The sequence below is a fragment of the Gouania willdenowi genome, chromosome 3 (assembly GCF_900634775.1).
Source record: "Gouania willdenowi chromosome 3, fGouWil2.1, whole genome shotgun sequence".
Taxonomy (NCBI): Eukaryota; Metazoa; Chordata; class Actinopteri; order Blenniiformes; family Gobiesocidae; genus Gouania; species Gouania willdenowi.
Genome location: NC_041046.1, coordinates 13,731,440 through 13,754,879, shown reverse-complemented (window position 1 = coordinate 13,754,879; position 23,440 = coordinate 13,731,440). Strand labels below are relative to the sequence as shown.

The 23,440-nt window shown below is 37.6% G+C and overlaps 1 protein-coding gene across 1 annotated transcript in view; it reads right to left on the bottom strand.

The window, feature by feature from the left end:
- The window catches only part of tent4b (terminal nucleotidyltransferase 4B), a 39,589-nt gene extending 17,742 nt beyond the window's left edge, over positions 1–21,847 (bottom strand). Inside the window, exon 1 of the mRNA XM_028434706.1 lies at positions 20,983–21,847. Coding sequence (XP_028290507.1) covers positions 20,983–21,518 — 536 coding nt within the window. The 5' untranslated portion in view covers positions 21,519–21,847. The remainder of the gene's footprint in view (positions 1–20,982) is intronic.
- Positions 21,848–23,440: the final 1,593 nt, after the last annotated feature.

The window sequence follows — 23,440 nt, the reverse complement described above, 5'->3', positions numbered from 1 at the left end:
CCAGGACAACATTGATTCATACACAACATATACAGTATATCAGAACTAATACAAACATTTCATTTTGGAAAAATGGCAGGAGAATAAGACTGGTTAATAATATTCAGTTGTCGATGGATTCAGTTGACCACAATCTTTGTGAATTAAATTAAATTAAAAATAAATTAGTTAATTAATCAGAGACAGTTTCTTTTTTTCTGTAATAACAATAAAACTATTAATTTCTGTTTACATCACGACTGAAGGTCAACAGCAATTCCAAAAGTCCACATGTTTTGTTCCAGCAACAGTGAGTTTGATTTTTTTTTAATTGAAAGAAATATGCCTTGAAAATAAAACAAGGAGACAAATAAACTCTTAAAAAAATGAACTAGAAAAAAAAATGCAGAAGTGAATGTTACAACTGTTAATAAACTGTTGTTCTTCTTAAGGCAGCTAGGAGTCCTCCCTGAGTCAGTATTAACACATTATATTTATGCTGACCCAACAAAAAACCATGAATTTGGGGGAGAAAGGCAATGGGACTTGAATTGCCCTTGGAACAGGTCGCTCTGCCCACATGTACTGACCTTAAGATTTCTACTGACCAGTGCTGTCCACATGCACGGTCTCTAAGGACAGACAATTAGTATGAACATAAACAAGTTGGCAAGTGCACCAACACGCCCACAGTGAGCGAGAAGGACCCACATTAGGTCAGAAACTTGGCTTAGTTCCTTTAGACCAGGGGTCTGCAACCTGTGGCTCTCCAGCCTCATGTGGCTCTTTGACTATTTTGCAATGGCTCCCTATAGCTTTAAAAACTTTTTTTTAATAATTGTCATTTCTTACAGAAGATGATAATAAACTTCAAATAAAATAATAATAAAACAATTTGTTAAACTAAAAATGAATCACATAGTGCAATAACTCCGCCACATCTACAGACTATCAACTTTCCTTGCACCTGTGGCTAACCTTAAGTTTTACGTCTCTGGTAAGATAACTAACAAAAATACTATTCTGGAAGAAAATAGAGATTTCATTTGTGTGAGGGAAGATTTATTTAACTGCCAACATGCCACCTTAATATGCACGCTTGATATGTTGCAAGAAATTAGCAATTAGCATGTGTTATCAAATTCAAGTTATTTGTAGCCCTACAAATATAATAACTCCCAAAAATCTTGTTTACATTAAATTTTTTGACATCATTTTAACTAATATATAATTTTATACACTTATCTTCAGTGAGATGGATTTTTTTCCGGCTCTGGAAGGATTTTAAATAATCCAGGTGAGGTTAGGCAAAATGGCTCCTTTGAGAGTAAATGTTGCACACCTCTGCTTTAGACAATGAGAAAGGACATGTAACAAATCCTTCTACACTTCTCAATGTATAAAGACAACAGAGCAAAGCCTGCTGAAGATCAGCTTGTTGGTTGCAACAGATTGACCGTTGTTTGGATCACACCCTGAGGAGTAGTTTGAAAGTATGTAGTTTACAATATGTAACAAGCCCTTTCTCCTGCCAACAATTAAAATTTATTAGGTTTGAACCTGGGTCCTGAACTCGAGCCGAATGGATAAAAATAAAAATATATGAAGAGGTGGCAGATAATCCATAATTCATGTGGCATAATGAGACCATCATCCAAAACATTCTGCAGAATAAAATTATCATGGTGTAAATATTTTTTTGCCTTTAGTCTCTTGGTAAATATAAATAATGCTGTATTTGCCCAAAACAGTAGAAAAGACATAGATAATTGCCAGCTGCTTACAGGCCATCATTTGGATATTAAACCTTAGGCATGCAAAGCTTCCAAAATGTAATTTAACCAAAACAATGACATATTCGACATCTTCAGATGTTTGCTGTTGTCAGGCAGGATGTTGCTTGGTTTTGTGTAAAGCTTTGGAAAAGCCTGGCTGAGTTTTCAGTGGAAACAGCCCAATGACAAAGATCAAAACACAACAGCAGAGAATCCTCCCTTTGTGTCTCCCTAAAACACAAGGCAGCTGATATTAAGTCTATCCTGTTTTCCAACCTGCAAACGACGCATTATCCAACTGAACATATATACAGAACCAGGAAACTTCCTTTATTTATACAAGACTCAATTCTACATCAGTTGAATTTAAACAGGGCCTCGTTTTTTTTGCATGATTCATTGCTGTTTTATTCAAATAATCAAAATTAATTAATTAATGTCTCAATTTATGTTTTGTAGGGCTGGGCGATATGGACCAAAGCTCATATCTCAATATTTTTTCTGTAAATGGCAATACAGTATACAATATGAATCTCAATATTTTTAACTCAAAGTCAGACCAGAAAGACAATTCTGGGTTAGAATTACTGATGAAAAATGCAACACAGCCAGATTTGTTAACAAACAGCTGCACAATATCTGCCAACAAGTATTTTACTTCTCATTTTACTACAAAATAAGCAATAAAATACATATCTCAGAAATATGGAAAAATTGTTTGACTGTACTCTATGAATAAATGTTATACTTGTATTATGTGATTGTATAAATCAAAACAAGTAAAATAAATAAATCTTGATATAGGCTATATTGTCATTTTCTATATCGCCAAAATAGAAAACTCTATATATTTTGAATCTTGATATATAGCTCTACTAAAAGGAGAGCTAAGGATTGGTCTGTTTTCTCTCTCCCCTTTCACAGAAACAACAGCCTCCTCTACAACCTTAAGTTTCATTTCAGAGAAAATAGAAACTCACCAGTATTGAGCTGCAACACATGAGTTTTGATTTTAAAGCCAAGATAACAGATCTCTGTTTGGTTCATTTAAGTCACCCCAACTCCAAGTCTGCACAGGGGGAAATAAATAATGTTATGTATAAATGTAAAGGTAGAGAAAGCATGAACAGCTCCATGAACCAGACCTTAGCTGTAGGCGTTTTTCACACATTCCCTTCAACAGCACCATTAGGTTTCGTTTCACAGGCACAGCTACCTCACCATGTGACCTGGGTAAGCATAAAAAAAACAACCTCCCTTCTCATGCTCCACCTTTTCGGATCAGATTAAATCTCAGCCATGCAGCTTGCCTAGAGAGCATGTGCACCCTTGGCACTCCTTTCAGATAATCCTTTTGTCCATATCATAGTAATGTTATGTAATGTTGTGGAACAGCTTCACAGACAGCTAAAGTGCCTGTCAGGGAAATAACACCATCTCGTCCTTACACTCCTGCTTAACTGTTCTTCACACCGTTTTCCACAGTCTGAACTGTGGCAAGTTTGGCTTTCAGACTGTTCTACAAAATACAAACATTTGTTCTGTTCTGGTGGTTTGAATTTTTCACACTTTCCTCAAAGGTACCTTTGAAAACTCAGATTTTTAAGCATAAAAATGTGAACAAATACACTTCTCTCAGTTTAATACATTATGTTGCACCAAATAATACACACTATATATATATATATATTTTTTTTTTTTTACACAAAAACTGCCAAACAATTCACTAATTTTGCCAAATTTCAAGGAAAATGGGGGGGGTAGTGGCAAAGAGAAAATGATAAATAGAGGAGGATTAAAAATGTAAGACAATGAGTGAGTGTCACAAAGAAAGGAAAGGCACACAGAGGTGATAGCAGAAAAATGAGGAGAGGCAGGATCGGGTGTGGTGCTGAAATGCCTTCTAGTGAATGAGAACCATCTGCTACAATGGGCAGAAAGGAGAAAAATTGGTTATTGTGTCAGTGACACCCTGCTTGCTGGAACAGCATGTATCTTTGGGTGTAATCTATACATTGACTGACTGACAGGAAAAGGAATGCATCAGATGATCCTGGTAGAACCAATGTGAAACTTCATATTTACATAGTTTAAATTTAAAATGTATAAAGCCACCTGCTTTCTGGGGGTTCTAAAGTTTATTGTAAAATAATACCCTGGATGCAGAAAATGCACATTACAATAAAAAGACAACTAAATTGAATGGGAGAGCCAAGAGTCAAGTTAACATTTAGGGCTGCAGTAAACAACTCTTTAATCATGTCAAAGAAATCACCCGTTTGAGTGTTTATGCTTTTTGTACTAATTTCACAAAAAAATAATATATATATTTCTTTTTTATTTCATAGTTATCCAATTCTCATTATTTTAACAACTCTACTTAAGCTCCTCCCACTTTATGAATACATAGTTCCGGCGGGCACTGTACTAGTATCTTAAACAACACAACTACATTATTTCACTAAATATGCATTAATATCCAAATTGAGGTAAAACAAAACTTTTCATCCAAAAGATCAACAATAAACAATAGCATCTTGTATTTTAGTATTTAACCAAAAAAGTTAGACAAAACCATTTACATTTTATAACCAATACTACTCCCTTAAATATGGAGCAAAATACCACAACATTACCATTTCTCTGTTTGCTTTTTTATTGACTTTAATATATCAACGTACGTAATTATATTTAAAATTACAAGAAGGTACAGGTGATTCTGCATCTTTACTCGTGGTCACTAGTTTTATATGGAATTAAACTAAAAAAAAGTGCTGCCTTTAAGAAATGCTAAAACTGCTTCACAAGAAACACGTCACAAAGTGTCACTGTCTTTTTTTAAGTAAACTTTGATTCAACAATTTTTTCTGCCAGACGGTGCAGGCATGGGTGAGCCCGCAGAGTGGACTGGACAGAAGTATACAGTGAAAGTGGGGTGTTTCATTAAAAGCATCAAAGAGTGAAAACCAGAGCCAGTGGTCTAAAAATGATGGATTGACTCCATTGAGAGCAGGATATCCACCTTTTAGGACAAGATAAAAATCCTCATATTTGAATATCAATTATAGCCTTAACCAAACACTCAGTTTAAGAAGACCGGGCAAGAGAATCTTTGCAGCAAGTGTGAAGGGTTTAACCCTGTAGAGGCTGACCGCACAATTATTGTCAACGTAAATGTGAAAACAGGTACTTTTGAACCCTCGTGGATTTCGCCATAAACACTGGTAAGATTCCCATTAGGAGAGGACTTTACAGAAACTGCTTTGAGTAGTTTTTTTTGGTGTTGTTTTTAATCACTGGACAGCTGCTTTATTATAGCCAGCTGCTGAACAGTTAATGCTTGGTTCACTGCCTTAAAAGCCCAGCTGTAGTCTGCAGATTTCAGCTAGATATTTTTCTGTCGGATAATGTCGCTTCAAGGATATAAACAGTCCATAAATAAACCGGACCTCAGACTAACCTGACTATAGTTCCAGCACTTCTGGTGCGCCAGTAAGCCGAATGCCAGTAGTCCCCGTCAATGCCGGAGCCGTGTCCTTCTAGCTATAGTTCCGTCAGTGTTTCTTTTTTTATGTAAATTTATTTTTAAAGGTGGAATTTGCTGTGTTAAATATGTTAAAATGAAAAAAAAAAAACGTCAGAAGTGGGATGTGAACCCATGTCAGCGGAAGGAAAAATTCTTGTGTATAGCGCCTTAGGCCAATCCGCCATCCTTCATTTATGACCTATTCATATAAAGTACATTAGGCCTGGGCAATTATATGATCGCGATTAATGATTGTGAGAAATTTCAGGTCGATTACGGTGATCAGCTGTGAGCATATTGACTTGGTCACACATGGTGGAAATGTGTGTGGCTGCAAGACACATCCAGTAGGTGGCAGTAATGCAGCGCTTTGGATGCAAACCGCCATAATACTCCATAAAAAAGAAGGCGGCGGCCAAGTGCATGACAACAGCCAATCAGAGTCTACTTTTTCCTGCTCCAATTCCGCTTGTAAGTTGCTGGAGATGTAAACAGAATGAGCGAACGTGAAGATAAACGTGGAGCTGAGAGCAGCGAAACAGATGTGAGCCATGACTTGGAGTTATCCTCCAAAGATGAGGCTATTATTGAGAAGAAGAGTTACTCAACGTCGGTTGTGTGGCGGTGGTTTGGGTATCTCCGAAGTGACGTAGAACAAATTAAGCTAATGTGCAAGGTATGTCGGTGGTCAGTGCCCTCAAAAACCGGCAACACAACAAATTTGTTTAATCATTTGAAGAAGTATCACCCAAGTGATTATACAGAAAGCATGAAAATGCGAGCGGAGTCTGCACAGCCTGCCACTGCTGCTAGCACACGTAGCATTAGCAGTTCAGCCACTACTAGCGATGCAGCCACCAAACAAAAGCAGCAATCAGTAGTGTCATCTTTTGCGGCCATTGCGCCATATGAGCAACATTCCAAGAGGAGAAAAACGATTACTCGCGCGATTGCTTTTTGTCTAGCAAAAGACATGATACCTTTAAACTCAGTGGAGAAAGATGGATTTAAGCATTTACTCAAAATGCTGGACCCGAGGTACCAAATCCCTGGCAGAAAATACTTTTCTCAAACTGCAATGCCACAGCTATATGACGAATGCCACGGAAAGCTGGAGGCTGAGCTTAAAGATGTGAAATACTTTGCAACTACCAGTGACCTTTGGTCGAGTCGCACATCTGAGCCTTATTTGAGTCTCACAATACATTATATTGATGAGGAGTGGGGTCTTCAAAGCACGTGTTTGCAGACAGTGTATTTTCCGGGGGACCACACTGCCGAAATAATCAGTCAGGGAATGAAGGATGCACTGGAATCATGGGCCTTAGCAAAGACCAACAGGTGTGCATCACAACAAATAACTGAGCCAACATAGTAAAAGCTGTTGCTCTCAAAGGCTGGACTCGGCTGCAATGTTTCGGTCACCGGCTGCACTCAGCTATAGGTGAGTAAATAACAAGAAAGTTGCTCCATGTAAATTTTTAGCTTTAAAAATAACAGATATTGGTTACATATTTTATTAAATCACTATTTTTTCTGACGCTATACAGTATCTGTCTGACATATCAAGTTTTTGGCTGTCCCTTGATAACTTTTGATAATAGTTCCTGAATAACATCTGAAAATATTTCAAAATAACATTTTGATTTTATTGTTGTAGATTTTTGTAGTTTTTTATTTTATTTTGAAGTCTAAATGTATTTTCTAAATGTATGTGAACTGTAATGATATATTGTGTTTATATTAAGAGTTCGTAATTAATTATGTATTTTTTACTTTTCTTTAGAGGGAAGCATGAAGGACAAGAGGATTGAGAGAGCCATCAGTACGTCCAAGAAAGTGGTCAGTGCTTTTTCTTACTCATAAAAGAACTCAAAAAGAAAAGGGCACTAGCAGCTGCCCATGACGAACTCGAACTGCCGAAGCACAGGTTGATCACAGAATCCCCTACCAGGTCGGGGTCCCGTCATGCCATGATAGCAAGAGTACTGGAGCAGGAGAAGGCTATTGCAAAGGTTTGCAAAGACATTGATGTCTTGGAGTCTGTCCACAAGGCCCTAAATCCACTTGTTGACTTCACTGATGCCCTTTCTGGGGAAGCATATGTCAGTGTCTCTTGTGTGAAACCTGTCCTTCACCTCTTCAACAAAGAGGTCTTAAAGCCAGAAGATACTGACACAGATCTCACCAAGACCATCAAGAGTTCAGTCATCACCTACTTAAATAAAAAAATTGATGATGCTGCTACTGATGACCTCCTGTGCATGGCAACCCTTGTTGATCCTCGCTTTAAGATCCACTACATCCAGGCTGACAAAGTAGAGGCCGTGAGGGCCAATGCTGTCTCTCAAATGTTGGACGAATGGAAGACATCACAGTCTAGGGATACTACATCAGCAGAAGCTACAACTTCAGCTACACCAGTGAAAATACAGAAGAAAACACGTGGCAGCTTTTTCAAAAAGCCCTACTCCGTGTCTACTTCTGGTCTAACTGACCAGCAGGCTGTTGAGGCAGAACTCAACAGTTACCTGCAATGCCAAATGTAGACAGTGAAACCAATTCGTTGGCATGGTGGAAGACCCACTCCACAACATATCCCAGAGTTAGCCAATTGGCAAGGCAGTACCTCTGTATTCCTACCACCACCTCACCCTCAGAGAGGGCTTTTAGCACAGAGGGCAATATAGTGTCCTGCTACAGGGCAGCTTTAAAGCCAGATGCTGTAGACAGGCTAGGCTTTCTGGCAAAAAACCTAGGCCTAAGTTCTAAATAATGTGCACGAGATTCAGCATGTGTAATTTTTTACAAGTTGTGCACATTTTATTCAGGTAGTTTGTAGCATGTAAGATGATACACATTTGAAATAAGCAATTGTGTTAACAGGGTATGTAGCATCTCAACTTGAAAATGATAATGTTTACATTTTAAAGATGTCTTCATTTTCTCTGAGGGGGCAGTGTGTTAATTTTGTATCTTACCTCCAAAAATACTCAGGACTGTAAACTGGTTCACTGTTATATTTTTCTACATTCATTGCACTGTTGAGTGAAAATTGTTCTTATATTGTTCTATATTTATTTTATTTTATTTGCTTTATATGTTAATATAATGTTTAGTTTACTGTTTCAAATATTGACCATGAGAATTGTTTTTTTTAAAGGCATTTGATTGGCGTATTCAATGCTGCTAATTTTTATTGGGTTAGATTATCTAACCATTACATTTTTTCATTATCCCCAGGGGGCGATTTGTTTATTTTGATCATGCATACCTGCAAAAACAGTCCGGACTGTAAACGAGTTCCTGTTATTCTATATTTTTCTACCTTTGTTATACTGTTGAGTAAAATGTTTTTAAAATATTTTCTATGTTCATCTTATTTAATTTGCTATTTACTTCATATGTTATTAAAACATTGAAATAATCTCTAGTGTCTTCAGTTTTCAGTACAGATACTTTAAAACTGGCAGTTTGAAAACAAATTTAAAAAATCGTGATAATAATCGAGATCGGACGATATGAAAAAATAAATCGTGATCATTATTTTTCCCTTATCGCTCAGCCCTAAAGTACATACACTCCCAGATAATACAGTTGCAATCACTTTTAAATGAAGCTTGAGTGCCTACATCACACTATGTTTGTGCCCCTGCACCAGTAACAATACAGTGCACCGTAAGGGAGTAAACAGATAACATCAATTGTTTGCAGTTCAAAATAGGATCAACTATCAAAGGAAGTAGGGGTGTTCGCATCTCACAGATGGCATATTCATTAATGTTTCATCAAATTAACTGATCTGAGGTGCCGAATGTTGGCCATGGGGACAACCCGGCTCCCGTTACACAAACAACACCCTGCTGCTGACAGTTGATGATAGAGCAGGTCATGTCTGAGGGACCCTGAGGAAACCTGCAGTCCAAACATAAACAGCTGGACCATAAATGTGAGATCAAATATGGTTCAGTGAGGTTTAGAAAATTACATTGCTGGAGTGCAACTGCATAGAGAGACATACATTATTTTACAAATTTCAAGGGATAAACCGAAAAGACAATTATTGAAACTGAAAAAAATAAACTGAGGACGAAAAACTATGCATTTATGGCTCTGAAATGTCTACTAACCTCACTAAAATTAAAACATTGCAATTGTATAAATTCATATGAATGCTTCAAAGAATAAATCACTTAAAAATACAAAATTTTTATTTAGCACCGACATCGACAACAATGCACAATGTAAAAAATAAATAAAATGTTTAACTTGTCCCTATCGTACATTAAATAATATTGTACAGGCCTATAACTGACTGAGCTAGTGGAAGAGAGCCATTGTAATCATAACAAGAAGAAATCTCAACCCAAAGGTCAAAGATAAAATGAAATAAATTGAAACAAGAAAATAAGAGCACCACAGGCTAAGAGGAAGTCAAGGAAAACAAAATGCTGTATGTATTGCACTGACTACATCAGTATGAAACACAGGAAAGGTTTAATTGGACAGGAAGAAGCACAAAAAATGAACGACATTTTTCTCTACACATGGGATGGCTGAGCCGTGGACAGCTGCCCACTCGTGCTGTTTGGAGGCAGCCGGTTTCACTTTAGATCTCGAAGGAAGCACACGCAAAACGTTCTCTAAAAATTCACACGCCCTGGCCGGGGGCCAGTCAGAGAGCAAAGACTGAAAGAGGAGAGGGTGACACCGATGCCAAAGTCAGTGGAGACGGGATGAACCACAGTTCTAATATTGGTGCTTAAGTCACTGAGGTGCTATCTGTGTGTGAGTACTGGGTACCATAAATATCTCAGAGACAGCAGAAGTAATGGTAATAAAAGCATGCACTGAAGCAGCACATGGTGAGCAATGAACAACACGTTTCATCATTAACCTACCAAATGCCTGCCTAGATTGTCATCTGCCTTAGTGGAAAAAGACATTAGGATCAGGAAATGATAATTCTGGTTGGAATTACTGTAATGTTTTCAGAAACAATGGGAGGCTTTAGTACAAGATCAAATTTGTTCTAATAGATCAAATTTGATGAGTGGATTTCAAACTAAAGCTGTAAGCATACCAAAAACTTGGGTCAAGTATGCTAACAACCCTTATCATCTCCTTTTTCCTGCTTATGCTAGACCAAGGGCCTCATTTATAAACGTTGTGCAAAATGAATTTAGCATAACAACTGACACCAGTACATCAACTTTGACTATTGTGCACAAATATTTTAGAGACGTGGGAAACTGATAATGTCAGTATGGTGAAGAATTGAAGCCTGATCCATCTCACACATTCAATGTTATCACATATCAGAGTAAAAGGTCTCTGTAATCATAAACACCCAAGTGTGCAGTGTTGGGATGTGTTCTTTTAGCGAGACATTAGGCCACTGTTACACTATCTTTATATTAAGGCTTCGACTGAAAATCTTTTCAGTAGCCTAACAGGAAAAATGTGCATACTTTTATAATCTGATCAATTTAGTGCACAATGACCTGGCTTAATGCATACTTCATTTATCCCGACGGACAACAGTGTTGAGAACAGAGGGCAGCCACATGCTGTGTGTAACGGCTGGCCCTTTGGCAAGTACATAAACACTTAAAACCTTTAAAGCTTGATTTATAGGGATGTAACGATTAATTGTAAGGCAGTTCAAAATCGATTCATAGGTATCACGATTGACATCGATACATTGAAAATTGAATCGCAGTACTTTTTTTAAACAGCAGGGCGCTGTCCAGAAGTGTTGGCAGTGGGCGGAATCTGCTAATACTTTCTTTCTGGCCGCCTTCTACTCTTAAATATGTTCATAAATGATTCTTTACCCCTTCTTTACTGGCACCCTGTACACAGCGCATCCATTACAAAGTCCTGCTCATCCCCTACAAAGCCCTCAAAAAGCTTGCCCCTCCGCTCTGCCGACTTAAACCTTCCTAAACCCATCACCAAAACAAAGCATCGAACACAGGGGGACCGAGCCTTCACCATTGCTGTCCCAACCCTCTGGAACTCACTCCCCATCCACATTAGAAACTCGGACTCACTGACCATCTACAAAAAACTGCTCAAAACTCACCTGTTTCAGCTCGCCTACAACCCACAATAGCACTCCCATTCTTTGTTTGTCTGTTTCATTTTGTGCATGAAATTATGTTAGTAAAATTATGTATTATTATTTGTGTTTCTTCGCCAGACAAGGACAGTGATTCACTGACACTATTCTTTTCTAGTTTGTTCCCAATATTTCCTGTGATATGTGAATGAAGTAAAATCACTTATATTCATCCAACTCCACACTCGAGCGATAACTGTCACTCAATAGAATGCATTATCACCTAAAATTAAAACAGCTGTAGAGCCAAATGTTTTTTTTTTTTAAACAAAATGTAAAAAATGATGTCACTGTGGTGCACTGGTGACCACTGCTGCATCCTAGTGCAGGAATATATCACGATTTTTTCTTTGTGAAATCACGATCACGATTTTTTTTCATTCAAATAATTTAGACTATTTTAAAGTTATTTACCAATAAAACAAACCAAATCACCTACTTAAAATCATCACCCTAATTGGAAAAAAGGAATAAATGATAATTTAGGACAAGGTAATACGCAGTGGATCTCCTATTGCTTTACCGTGTCTGCCTCGTTAAAAGCCAAAATAGTTCCAAATGGGACTTTTGGAGTTTATTTTTTTGAGCAAAATTAGTGATGCCACTGACGACAACGCCGCCGCAGCAGACTCGCCGTTCGGACCCGGTGCTTCTGCCATGTGTTGTCTTGTGTTTGTGAGTGTAAGCCATCACGTGTCCAGGCGAGACAGAACTTTACAAACCAAACAAACCAACAAACTGTTGGTTTGTTTTAAGGTAAAGACTACACTGCTTACCGTCATCAAACCACAAATGGCCACCGATTTACTTATGGTAATATTTAAAACTTGTATGGTAGGCTAAAAGCTAACATGTCACATGTTGAGTGAAATAAATGTTAGCATTAAAACGTCACTGTTTTTATCCGTCCCGATATTTCACATGTTTACAAGACAAATTATCCCCATTAGACAGTAATGTAACTATTGTGTTAATGTGTAATGTGGTGAAATACCAAAATATCCTGTTAGTACTGCTTTCAGTAGATGAATGATTAAATCATCAAGCCTGATCTTGTTTAATTATAAGAAATCAGAGAAATATCTAGTAAGGATGCATGATCGACAACCGAAAATGCACTTTTGGACCATTTTTGGCCGCATGATTAATATTTCTCCCTTATTGTATTTAGGGAAACATTTACATTTGTACATGTCAACACTACAGCATTCTCGTTGACTACCAAAGTACTAGTCATTTGTTTTAAGTGATGTAATAATGTACGAGCAGCATGTGTTTTAATAAATGTAAGTGTGATAAAAACACACCTAAAACAAAAAAGCTTTAAAATGATCAATGTTCGGGTGTAAATGTCCAAACTACAGCACATTTGAATCTGCTGTGCTGGTGGGAGCTCGCCAGCAGGCGTCTGCATGGAGCTGCTCAAAAGAAATCCTGCGCCGTCTGGAAATGGACAAAGTTATGTAAACTGCTTAACAACTTTCAGGCTATACACCAACCCCATTCAACATCAGCTGGGTGTCAATACGTGGGCTGATCACAGTTAGCAAAGATGGAGCAGCCGAGCTAGCTAACATTAGCATCTCATCTTTGGCAATGATGAAATTATGTCAGGGCAGAGAAGATTCAATCATTGAGAAGGTAACTCAGGTATGAAGAGGATGTTTTCAGATCAATATAAAATGGAGGTGTCCCGATCCAATAAAGGTCCGATATGGCATATCGAATTAAAATTTCCGGATTGTCCGATTTTTTTTTCCTAAATTCATTTTCTAATTTTTTTTATTCAATTGTAGAATACTGAAGATATTATATTGAAAATTAAAATTTATGTAACCAATTGGTTAACAATAAATGGGTCAGTTTTTCTCATACCTAGTGTTGCTGACTATTGTTCTCTGAGTAACATCACTTGATCAAGCCTTTTCTAACATTCCACACTACAAAATAAGTAATTATTATTGCGTTTTTAAAGAAACGAGAGAGAGAAGAAAAAAAAGTATGTATGATTCATGTCGATATCTGAACAATATCGGTATCGGCCAATACGCAAGGTTGCAATATTGGTATGTCGGAAATGAAAAAGCTGTATTGGGACTACGGGTGGCAGCCTCTGGGTACCTCACGGTACGATACGCGATACAAAGCTTACAATAACGATTATCTCACGATATGACGATTATCAATATATTGATCAGAAATCAATCTACGATAATCTATGACATAAGAAAAAAACAAGATTAAGTGAAAACGTTTTTTTTTTTATTTTACATCTCTGAAAGACAATAAATTGAAAAAGTGACCTATGACAATTTTAGTGCAACATTTCTGTAAATAAGTGTCAACATACCAATGTAAACAAATAACAGTCTTCAATAGTGCTTTCTGGAAACAAAAAATAGGGTCATTCTTACCAGTGACACCATTATAGTGCAATATTCCAGTAAACAAAATATTGGCAACATTTCTGTGAAGATTTACCTGCACATTTTAGTGAAAAAGCAGAAAAGGTTTAAAATATATATATATATATATCGCTGTATCGAGATATAGTCACACTCCTAATCGGGACATCCCGAATATTAAATGTGCACAATATTCTTAAAGACAGTGTTTTGACCTTGTAGTTTTTTTGTGCTTAACGTGAACCGTCTTAGAAAAACCTTGTGTAAGAGACTAGTCCACTTCAATAAGGAAACATCAGTGTTGTCGACAAGGAAAATAGTCGGTTAGTTAGTTTACCTTAGTCTGGTTTGAGAGGTAGCTTTAGGGCAGCACTGACCTGCCACACAACAAGACACTCCAGGACTCATTTAGCACAATGACCCATCACAGTTTCTAACAATGTCCTTCTGTTTTTAAATGGCAGGAAGTTTGGAGTGCCTCTTGCTTCCACTGTAAAAGCCCACAACTCAACGGCCGAGCAGAGCACAGTTCACTAAACAGAGATGGGCCACAACTCTCCCAGGCTAAACACACTTCCTGTGCCTACGTTAAGAACGTAAATAGCTTGTCTACATGGACGGAAAGGGAAAATTAGGCCTAAACACTCCCTTGAAGCACATAGTCTGATTGGATGAGCAGAGAATGAGCTTAAGTTTCTGTTCAAAGAGGCTTGACTTTGTTGGAAGTGAAACTGTGTGCAGCATGTAAACACTGATCCAAAGCCATCAAGGGGTGAGCCTGCTAGGATTTGACTTCTTAGTTTTAGAAGAACTGGAAGAGTGTCAAACACAAATAAGCACATGCCTCTGCTTCTCCAGTTAACCCACATGGCCAAATTTAGTGTAGAGACTGACCCGTGGAAAAATGCTTTCACCCTCAGCTGTTTGTAAATGTGAAATGCTTATAAGTGGCCTCCTGCTCCTGCTCTCAAAGTCAAATCATTTTCAGTTGGAAAAAAAAATATGTCGAGTGCCTTATTTTTATTTTCAATAAAGGCAAAATAAACAACTTACAATCCAAGCTGTTCCAACTTTTCATTAAAATAAGCAATGCCTTCTCTCACAAGCTTGAAGCTCATGTTTACAAAACCATCAGATGCCCTGCCTTTCCTGTTTCAACTGTAGTCCAGCAAGCCAGCTGACCAGGTGAACCACAGAGGCTTTAGCTGAAGTACTTTATTTACCGTGCGATACCAGCAAACACTCCAAGTCTGACACTGTTAAACTGTGAACTCAGAGCTGATAAGACATTCTGGAAACTTTGCGAGAAATTGTGATAAGCCTAATGGGTCAGAGAGCCATGAGGCAGTGAGAGTGACTCAATAAAAAAGAAAAATATCTTGCTTTGCTATTGAAGTCCAAGAATACTAAGCATGAATGAAGAGGATTTTAACAAAAGGGGATTGGAAAAAAAAAAGAAAAAAAACTCCACACACGCAGCCTTTATACTCTTGCTGCAGGTACAGTACCCATGTACCCTTTCTATAATGGCTTTACACATAGTGTGAGAGAAAGAGCACTCTCAGTGGTTGGTAAGCTCTGAAGTTCAAGTTCTGGTGCTAACAGACCTAATCACTAAGGAATGGCCTTCTACAAACAAAGAGCTCCCATATTACTATAAATGAGGATCAGCCAAACACAGACTTCTACTCGTCTAAACAGGTCTGACAGGGGATCACTAGAATTATCCAATGGTTAAAGCATTAGTTAAGCAGTCTTACTGTCTAATGGGGCCAGCTTTGTATTGTGAACACATGAAATATAAATTAAAAATATTGTGATTCACAAGGTGGGATGGATGAATAGTGATATTAGTATTTATGCTAACATTTATTTCACAAGACGTGTGACATGTTAGCTTGTATCCTTCCATACACGTGTTAAATCTGACCATAAAGTAAATCAGTGGCTCTTTGTGGTTTGATGACAGTAAGCTGGGTACTTTTTTCTTGGTCTCTTCCTTTCATGAAGTCGTTAGCCCTTAGCCCAGCTTTATGTGTCGATGGGTTAGCTTAGCTTAGTTAGCTGTAGTTGAGTTTCCAGTTCATAACTGCTGCTAACTGGTTAAACTCCCACTGTGTTTGTGGGAACTTTGGATGGATCTGGCGGAGGATCTTAGAATGGCTCATTTTGTTGGATGGTTGTTTGGTCTTAACTAAGTAGTGGTGCGTGATGGGTTGCTGCACGGCAGCTTCAGGGAGGCTGTGACGAGCACCGACGTCTGTGTGTGTGAGGGACGGGACGGCGGAGGCGGTACACACCGCGGAGGCTCTGCTGTGGAGCTCCCATGAACATCGCTTTGCTCCAAAGATTAATAAGTTGTTGACAACAAACTTGGGGGCAGTTTTGGCCCATGGAACAAGGTTTTGGGGCATTATTGGCTAAATTGATGGAAAAATGGCCCTCGCTAATTTCCGACATGAGAATATCATGGGATGACACATTCTTACCGCTGAGAATGTTTTTGATATATTGTAAATTATAACATATCGCACATTCTTAATTGCCAGTACCCCTTAGTTCATGCTATGCATAATTTATTTGTCAACAGCATGACTCAGATTAAAGACTTTCATGCCTCCATTTCTGATGTTTTGGCCATTTTATATTTTGACCTTAACCTTTTGATATATTTTTAAAGAGTTGTTCCACAATGTATTATTGATGGATGAGGAAATGTTTTGTGTGCCTGTAAAAGTCTGTCCTATAATGTTAGAAAAGACATTTAAAAATGTTTCTATGTAGCCCCTGAGATGTGTTCAAGTACCCCTGGTTGGAAACTACTGATCTGTGGAACAAGTGGCAAGGATAGCACAGAAAGAAAAAAAAGGGCTTAGTATTCTATTTTTAATGTATACTGCACAGTGAATCTTCTTAACACACACTGACCACAACTAGTCACATGTCCTTGTGTTATGAATAATGAAATGCACAACATCAACGACAACCACTGTTTTCAGTTAACGAATTGACTTTCGCAAAAGCCCCGCCCCCCTAATTTTACGTTTGTGATGTCCGTCATGTTCCTGAGTTGGTCTCCTCTGTAAAGGCTGGGAGAAGTCTACTGGTGTGTGTTAGTGACTATTTTTGGAGCAATACCTGTACAATATCATCCAAATCCAGGCAAAAGGGGTTACAATATGCTGTGGGGGGATATATTCCAAATAGTAAAATAAACAAAGAGTTGTTCCACAATGTATTACTGATGGATGAGGAAATGTTTTGTGTGTGTAAAAGTCTGTCCTATAATGTTAGAAAAGACATTTAAAAATATTTCTATGTAGCCCCTGAGATGTGTTCAAGTCTACACTATTTTCATATAATCTATTCAGATCAGTGTTTAAACTGACACAATAGGATAAATATTTTTTTCTTATTTTTGTGGATTGTCACATAGCGCTGCCATCGCTCTGTGAAAACATGATCAGCTTTAATCAGCTTCATCTGCTCAGTGTTTAACAACATCTAATCTGAGCTACAGTAGATCTGTGGTAAAGTTGTTCTGTTGTTGTGGATGAGACCATCAGGGATTGTAGAGTCTGAAACATCGTAGGTTAATAGAGCCCTATAAAATCTGTTTTTTTTTTTCCAAATTCCATGTTTTCCACTTTAATTTTTTAAAATTAGTTTGTTGTTTTTAGAAATATTAATTATTTTTTTCATAAAATATCAGTTTTTAACTCTTGTGAGGAAACAAATTAAAATTAAAAAAAAAAACAATTAAACAAAAATGTCAAAAAATAAAGTAAGATAGAATTAAAAGATTTAAGTTGTAGTGACATGGATTATCCTGACTGCTCCTTTTTAATTATGTATGTCTAAAAATGTATGAGAACCGCATTAATGTCAGTCACCCAATTCCCGCTCAGGGATCAATGGTTTGCTGAATCTGAGCAGGTTTATTGATTAAGTTTTGATCAACTTAATTTAAATGATCCTGATGACATAATTCCAGATCATAATGATTACATAAAAATAAATGGACACAAGAATGCATCAGTTGTTTCACCACTGGAGTTCAGAATATTTTACAAATATACAGTATCAGAAGTTATCATTAACCTACAATGTTTAAGACTCTACAATCCTTGGAATCGTTGGTCCCGTCCACAAGATGCAACGTTTTCCCACGGATCTTCTGTAGCTCTGATGAGATGTTGTTCAAATGCTCTGAGCCGGTGAAACTGATTAAAGCTGATGATGTTTTCACGGAGGACTGCTGCGCTACATGAGAAACGGACAGAGTTTTACAGGTACAGCAAAGTTAAACAGCCACTGGTGGCTCTGTTTTTAGGAGTCAGTGAGGATATGCACAGTTTTTGGGTGAGGGTGGAGAGCGGTGCACCTAATGAGTGCTCCCCGGATTATTTCCCCATAAAAAACGTTCCTTGCCTCACAGTGATTCCGTCCGCAATTCTGTTAACGCAAATTTTATAGGGCCCACGGTTCGTGATAACTTCTGATACTGTAAAATATTCTGGCTCCTAGTGGTGAAATAACTGATGCATCCTTGCGTCTATTTATTTTTGTGTAATCATTACGGTCTTGAATGATGTCATCAAGATCATTTAAATTACATTAATTTAAACTAAGTAGATCAAAACTTAATCAATAAGCCTGATCAGATTCAGTAAACCTCTGATCCCTGAGGGGAAATTGGGTGACATTAATGCTGCTCTCAAACATCTTTATATGACATGAATAATTAAGTCAGTACACTTACAACTTATATCTACCTTTTAATTGTATCTTACTCATTATTTTTATTTATTGTTTTTTTTTTTTACATAAATTTTTGCTTAATTATAGCTTTCTTTTTTATTAGTATTTATTTTGTTTCCTCACAGTACAACTTATATCTACCTTTAAATAGTGGTGGGAACCTCTGGGTACCTCACGATACGTGATACAAAGCTCACGATAACGATTATCTCACAATATGACGATACTGCAATTAGTCAGAAATCAATCTACAATAATCTGACATAAGAAAAAAAGATTAAGTGAAAAAATACAATTTTTATTTTACCTCTTTGAAAGATAATAAATTGAAAAAGTGTCCTATGAACAGTGACACTATTTTAGTGCAACATTTCTGTAAATACTGTAAGTGTCAACATACCAATGTAAACAAATAAGTATCTCCAATAGTGCTTTCTGTAAACAAAAAATAGGGTCTTTCTTACCAGTGACACCAGTATAGTGCAATATTCCAGTAAATAATGTATTGGTTCCTTCAACAAACCGTGACAAAATTTCTGTGAAGACGTACCTGCACATTTTAGTGAAAAAGCAGGGGGAGAAAAAAAAATAAATAAAAATCGATACTTAACGAGAGCATATCGATAATTGATCGTGCGGAAAAATAACGCGATATATCGCCGTATCAAGCTTTTGTCACACTCCTACCTTTAAATTGTCTTACTTTATTTCTGACATACATTTTTGTTTAAATATGGTTTTTTTTAAATTTACTAGTATTTCTTTTGTTTCCTCACATGAGTTAAAAAATAAAATTTTCTGAAAAAAATGTATATTTCTAAAAAATGAATGTGGAAAACACGAATTTGGAGAAAAAAATAAACAAAAATTGGGGGGAAAAGTGTATGCATTTAAATGTATAAAATATTATTAAAAATTGTAAATCCATTCACAATGGCATTATCTGTCAGAAAAATTGCAATTAGGTTTCTTTGTCAAAATCATGCAGCCCTAATCTGTGTATATGTTGTGGAGGGCACCGGACTAACTGAGTCGTTATGCAGCTGTGATAGACCACATACACATGTGGTGGAAATGGACACATTGACTAGAGTGGAAACCAATCAGCTCTCTTGCTGTTGCACAGCAGTTACACATCCAGTGAAAATTGGTGGCTAGTATCACACCACCATTAAAAATTACAGAAGGTTGTAGATTTAAATTATTTTAAAAAACGACATGATGCTAAAGGTATAATTTCTATTGCAATTATTAATCGTATCATTGTAGCCTGTCTGGATTAAAGAGTACTCTGGTATTTAGTAATAATCATTTGAAATATATAGATTTACTGATTTTAAAGAAAGTTGTTGTGTTGTGTTTTTGACCATTTTGATGTGATTAACATGTAGCTTTCATAAAATTTGCCTTTTGTTTTTCGTAAAAAGACATTAACATGTTAGAAAAATATAATGTCATGATCTCTCTTAAAAATAAAACAAATCAATGATGTGATGGTATGGGAAGATAGAAGGAAAATAAATTCAGCCAACACTAGAGTGAACACAAATCTGTGAAAAAAAAGTGTGAATAATAGGAATGTTACGGTAATGACGATATCACAATATTACAAGTGCCTCAATATCTTCGTGGTTTTGCCATCAAGGGTTTTAGAAGGTTCGTGGATACTCTAAATGCTCAGTTTTTACTCCTAACCTTAAATGTTGACATGTTCATCTTTCTATAAGGCAGTATCCACTACTTTGATTTCTCATTATCTAATTGTTTGTTACTCGGCTGTTTCTATACCCGTGTGGCTTTTAAGAATGTTCCTGACTCGATTTGAATTATTGCACTTCAGCTAAAGAATCTGTATCTGTTAGTAGGTAGTATTTAGATTATGTCGTAAAATTAAAAGTATGATAATAAATACAGTCAAAATAAATAGTGAACAGACAATTTGTCAATGGTCATCATTCTTGGTATTGTTTGCATTGCTGCAAACTGTGTGCACGGCTTTCCTGTAAAACTGAGCTTTCCCACAATATCGCAATAATAACCTTACCGTGCGGTGACAACGAACTGTGAGATTTAGATATCGTTACACCTCAAGTGAATAATGAAAGGCGTGGTTTAAAACTAAAATCCTAGAATAACTTCTCTCTGTGCTGACAGCCATAGTTTGACAGAGGGTGGTGGTTACATAAAGTGTCAGTGAGTTTGACAGCCTCACTCCTCCCTTTCCTACTCATTTATCTGCTGGTATCCAGTGTAACCTCAGTCCCACCAAACACTGGAAGCCCTGGCAACTTTAGAAGCTCACACCATGAAGGGGTCCCCCAGCAGTGAAACACTGTAAGGGGCTTCCTCGTTTAAAGCCTGCTCAGATCAAGTCCTAATAATAATATTATAATGGTGATCAAACTCTCTTACCCCACTATTCCTTCAGAGTAGTTCCTGTCTTTCCATGGCGTGCCTGTGTAGCCGACGTAGTCCCCAGGGTGGCTAACGTTACCACTGCTGTAGAGGCTGGAATTGAATCCAAAAGTGCTAGCTTTATTGTCCCTCTTCCTTTTGTTGGGGTGTCCGTCCGTGGGTCCCCTACCCAGCACAGCGGACCCCTGCTGCTGGTGGTGGTGGTTGTGGCCTCCCCCGCTGACACCGCCCCTGCCTGTCCGCTGGTTGTGGTTGCTGTTAGCTTCCAGTGGTATGAAATCCCGCTGCTCTGTCACATCTCCGTCCTCTATGGAAGTCGACATCCCGCGAGTGTTGGCTTCTTGGTTTAAGTCCAGTGTCCCGTGTCTGTGGACCAGGATGGCTCCCCTCGTCCCGGTCGCTCTCTGCTTGGACAAGTAGCCGTTATTTACATGCAAAGAGCCAAGCCCTTGTGTTGCCTCCCAGATCTGCATCCACAGGTTGTTAGCGGGTCCGCGTTGTTCTGGTTGATACCAGGCGATTCTCGGATCCATCAAACGACCCTGTCAGGCACACTGCCCCCCCCCCCCCCCCGCCCACCCCACCACCAGCCGAGCAACGCTCAGCTCGTGTGCAGCTAGCCAGGTCGTTAGCTAGCCTGCTAATAGTAGCCTGCCTGTACTTCTTTATAAAACACACACCTTCTCAGGGTAAGGACGTTACACACAGCTGTCAGCCGAAAGTCACCCACAGGTACAGGCCACACGACACGACTCAGGAGTTAAAACCGGCGTGGTGGATTCACTGAGGGTGGGAGACGGAGGAAACAGTGCTGCCTGAAGGAGAACCTCTGATCCTTTCCTCCTATCATTCTGTCTCTCAATGGCGGCGTGGACGCTGCTGTGCGCATGTGCGAAAGGAGTGAAAGGGGCGGAGTCGCACTTTGTTACGCAACAGACAAGCGCGTTCAGTTACATAACAAAGTCTGATTTATTTTCTGCCTTCACAGTAAACTAACCGTATTAACTTTTTACTTACACGGACTATTTTTGCCTTAAGCTTATGATATAGTTTGAAACCTATTGTGTATAAATGATGTGGTTATGGAAAACAATGATTACAATTTAAAAAAAAAAATAGGATTACAAATTATTGACTGGACAAACTACATTTTACGTCCCAGCCATTAAATTATTTATATTAAAAAAAAAAAAAAAATCAATGTACGATTTGGAAAAGCAATTAGTTGATGAGTAACTAGTACTTGTTCTGACACAAAATCTAAATAAACTTGGGTAAAATATTGAGTTTTTTTCTTTTTTTAAAAAAATCAAATGTGTCTGGAACATCTCAAAATGTAATTTTTATCCTCTTGTCCCACCCCCTTGATGACCAAACGGGACCTCAACTAAAACATTTAAAACCCAATTTTATTTTGTTGATGGATGTCTCTTGGAATTATGGTAACGTTTGTTACTGTTAAAACAGTGAAATGTATTAATATTGAATAATAGCAGAAACACTGTTATAATCGCAATATGTATGAATGGGAAAATTTCACTTTATTTTTGCCAATTATTAAATAACTGGTAAACATAAAAATGCCACATGATAGCAGGAGTGTCCTTAGCATTCTGTACGCTGGGGTACAGTGATCGATAAACTGACTAAATTTAGGGGACAAGTTATCAAAAATCTATTCTATAATAATAATACAATAGTGAGGATGCTATACATCTAATTAATAAGAACCATGACTTCACACAGCGTTGTGTATGCATATGTTAGAAGTGTAAGACAAGTGCTTGGAAGGGCCAGGCTATTTGTGTGTGTGTACTAAATTTAATTGACGGGTATATTTTAGGTTCTTATAGAATGATTTTTCAATGATCAAAACAGATGGAGCAAGCTAACGCCTACATTTTACTAGTCATTTTAATTCTTTAAATACAATTGTATTAATTACTTGTCCTTTAGTGAGTAGTTTTAAAAGTTGTGAATTCATTGGTGTGATTAGGAAAAAATTACAAAAAAACATCATCAGGACACCACAAGTTTGTACTTTTGAGAGCATTCAAACTGTCAAAATTAATATCTGTGTAAGATTTTGGTTTTTCTTCACTGTGTCATTCTTTGCTTACCTTACAAAATAAAATACAACAGTAAAGACTTTGCATCATTGGCTTTAACATTCAATATTTATATATATATATATATATATTTTTTTTAAAGGATTTTTTGGGCTCTAGTGGCCTTTATATGACAGTTGCTTGACAGGAAGGGGATCAGAGAGAGCAGGGAATGACACGCAGCGAGGGGTCCCAGGCCGGGAATCGAACCTGGACCGGCTGCAGGTGAGGAGCTACAGCCTCCGTACATAGGGTGGGCGCTCAACCCACTGAGCTACACACCACCCCCAATATTTATATTTTTAAAGAACCAAAGTACTGACAAAATTGACATGCTGTAATACATT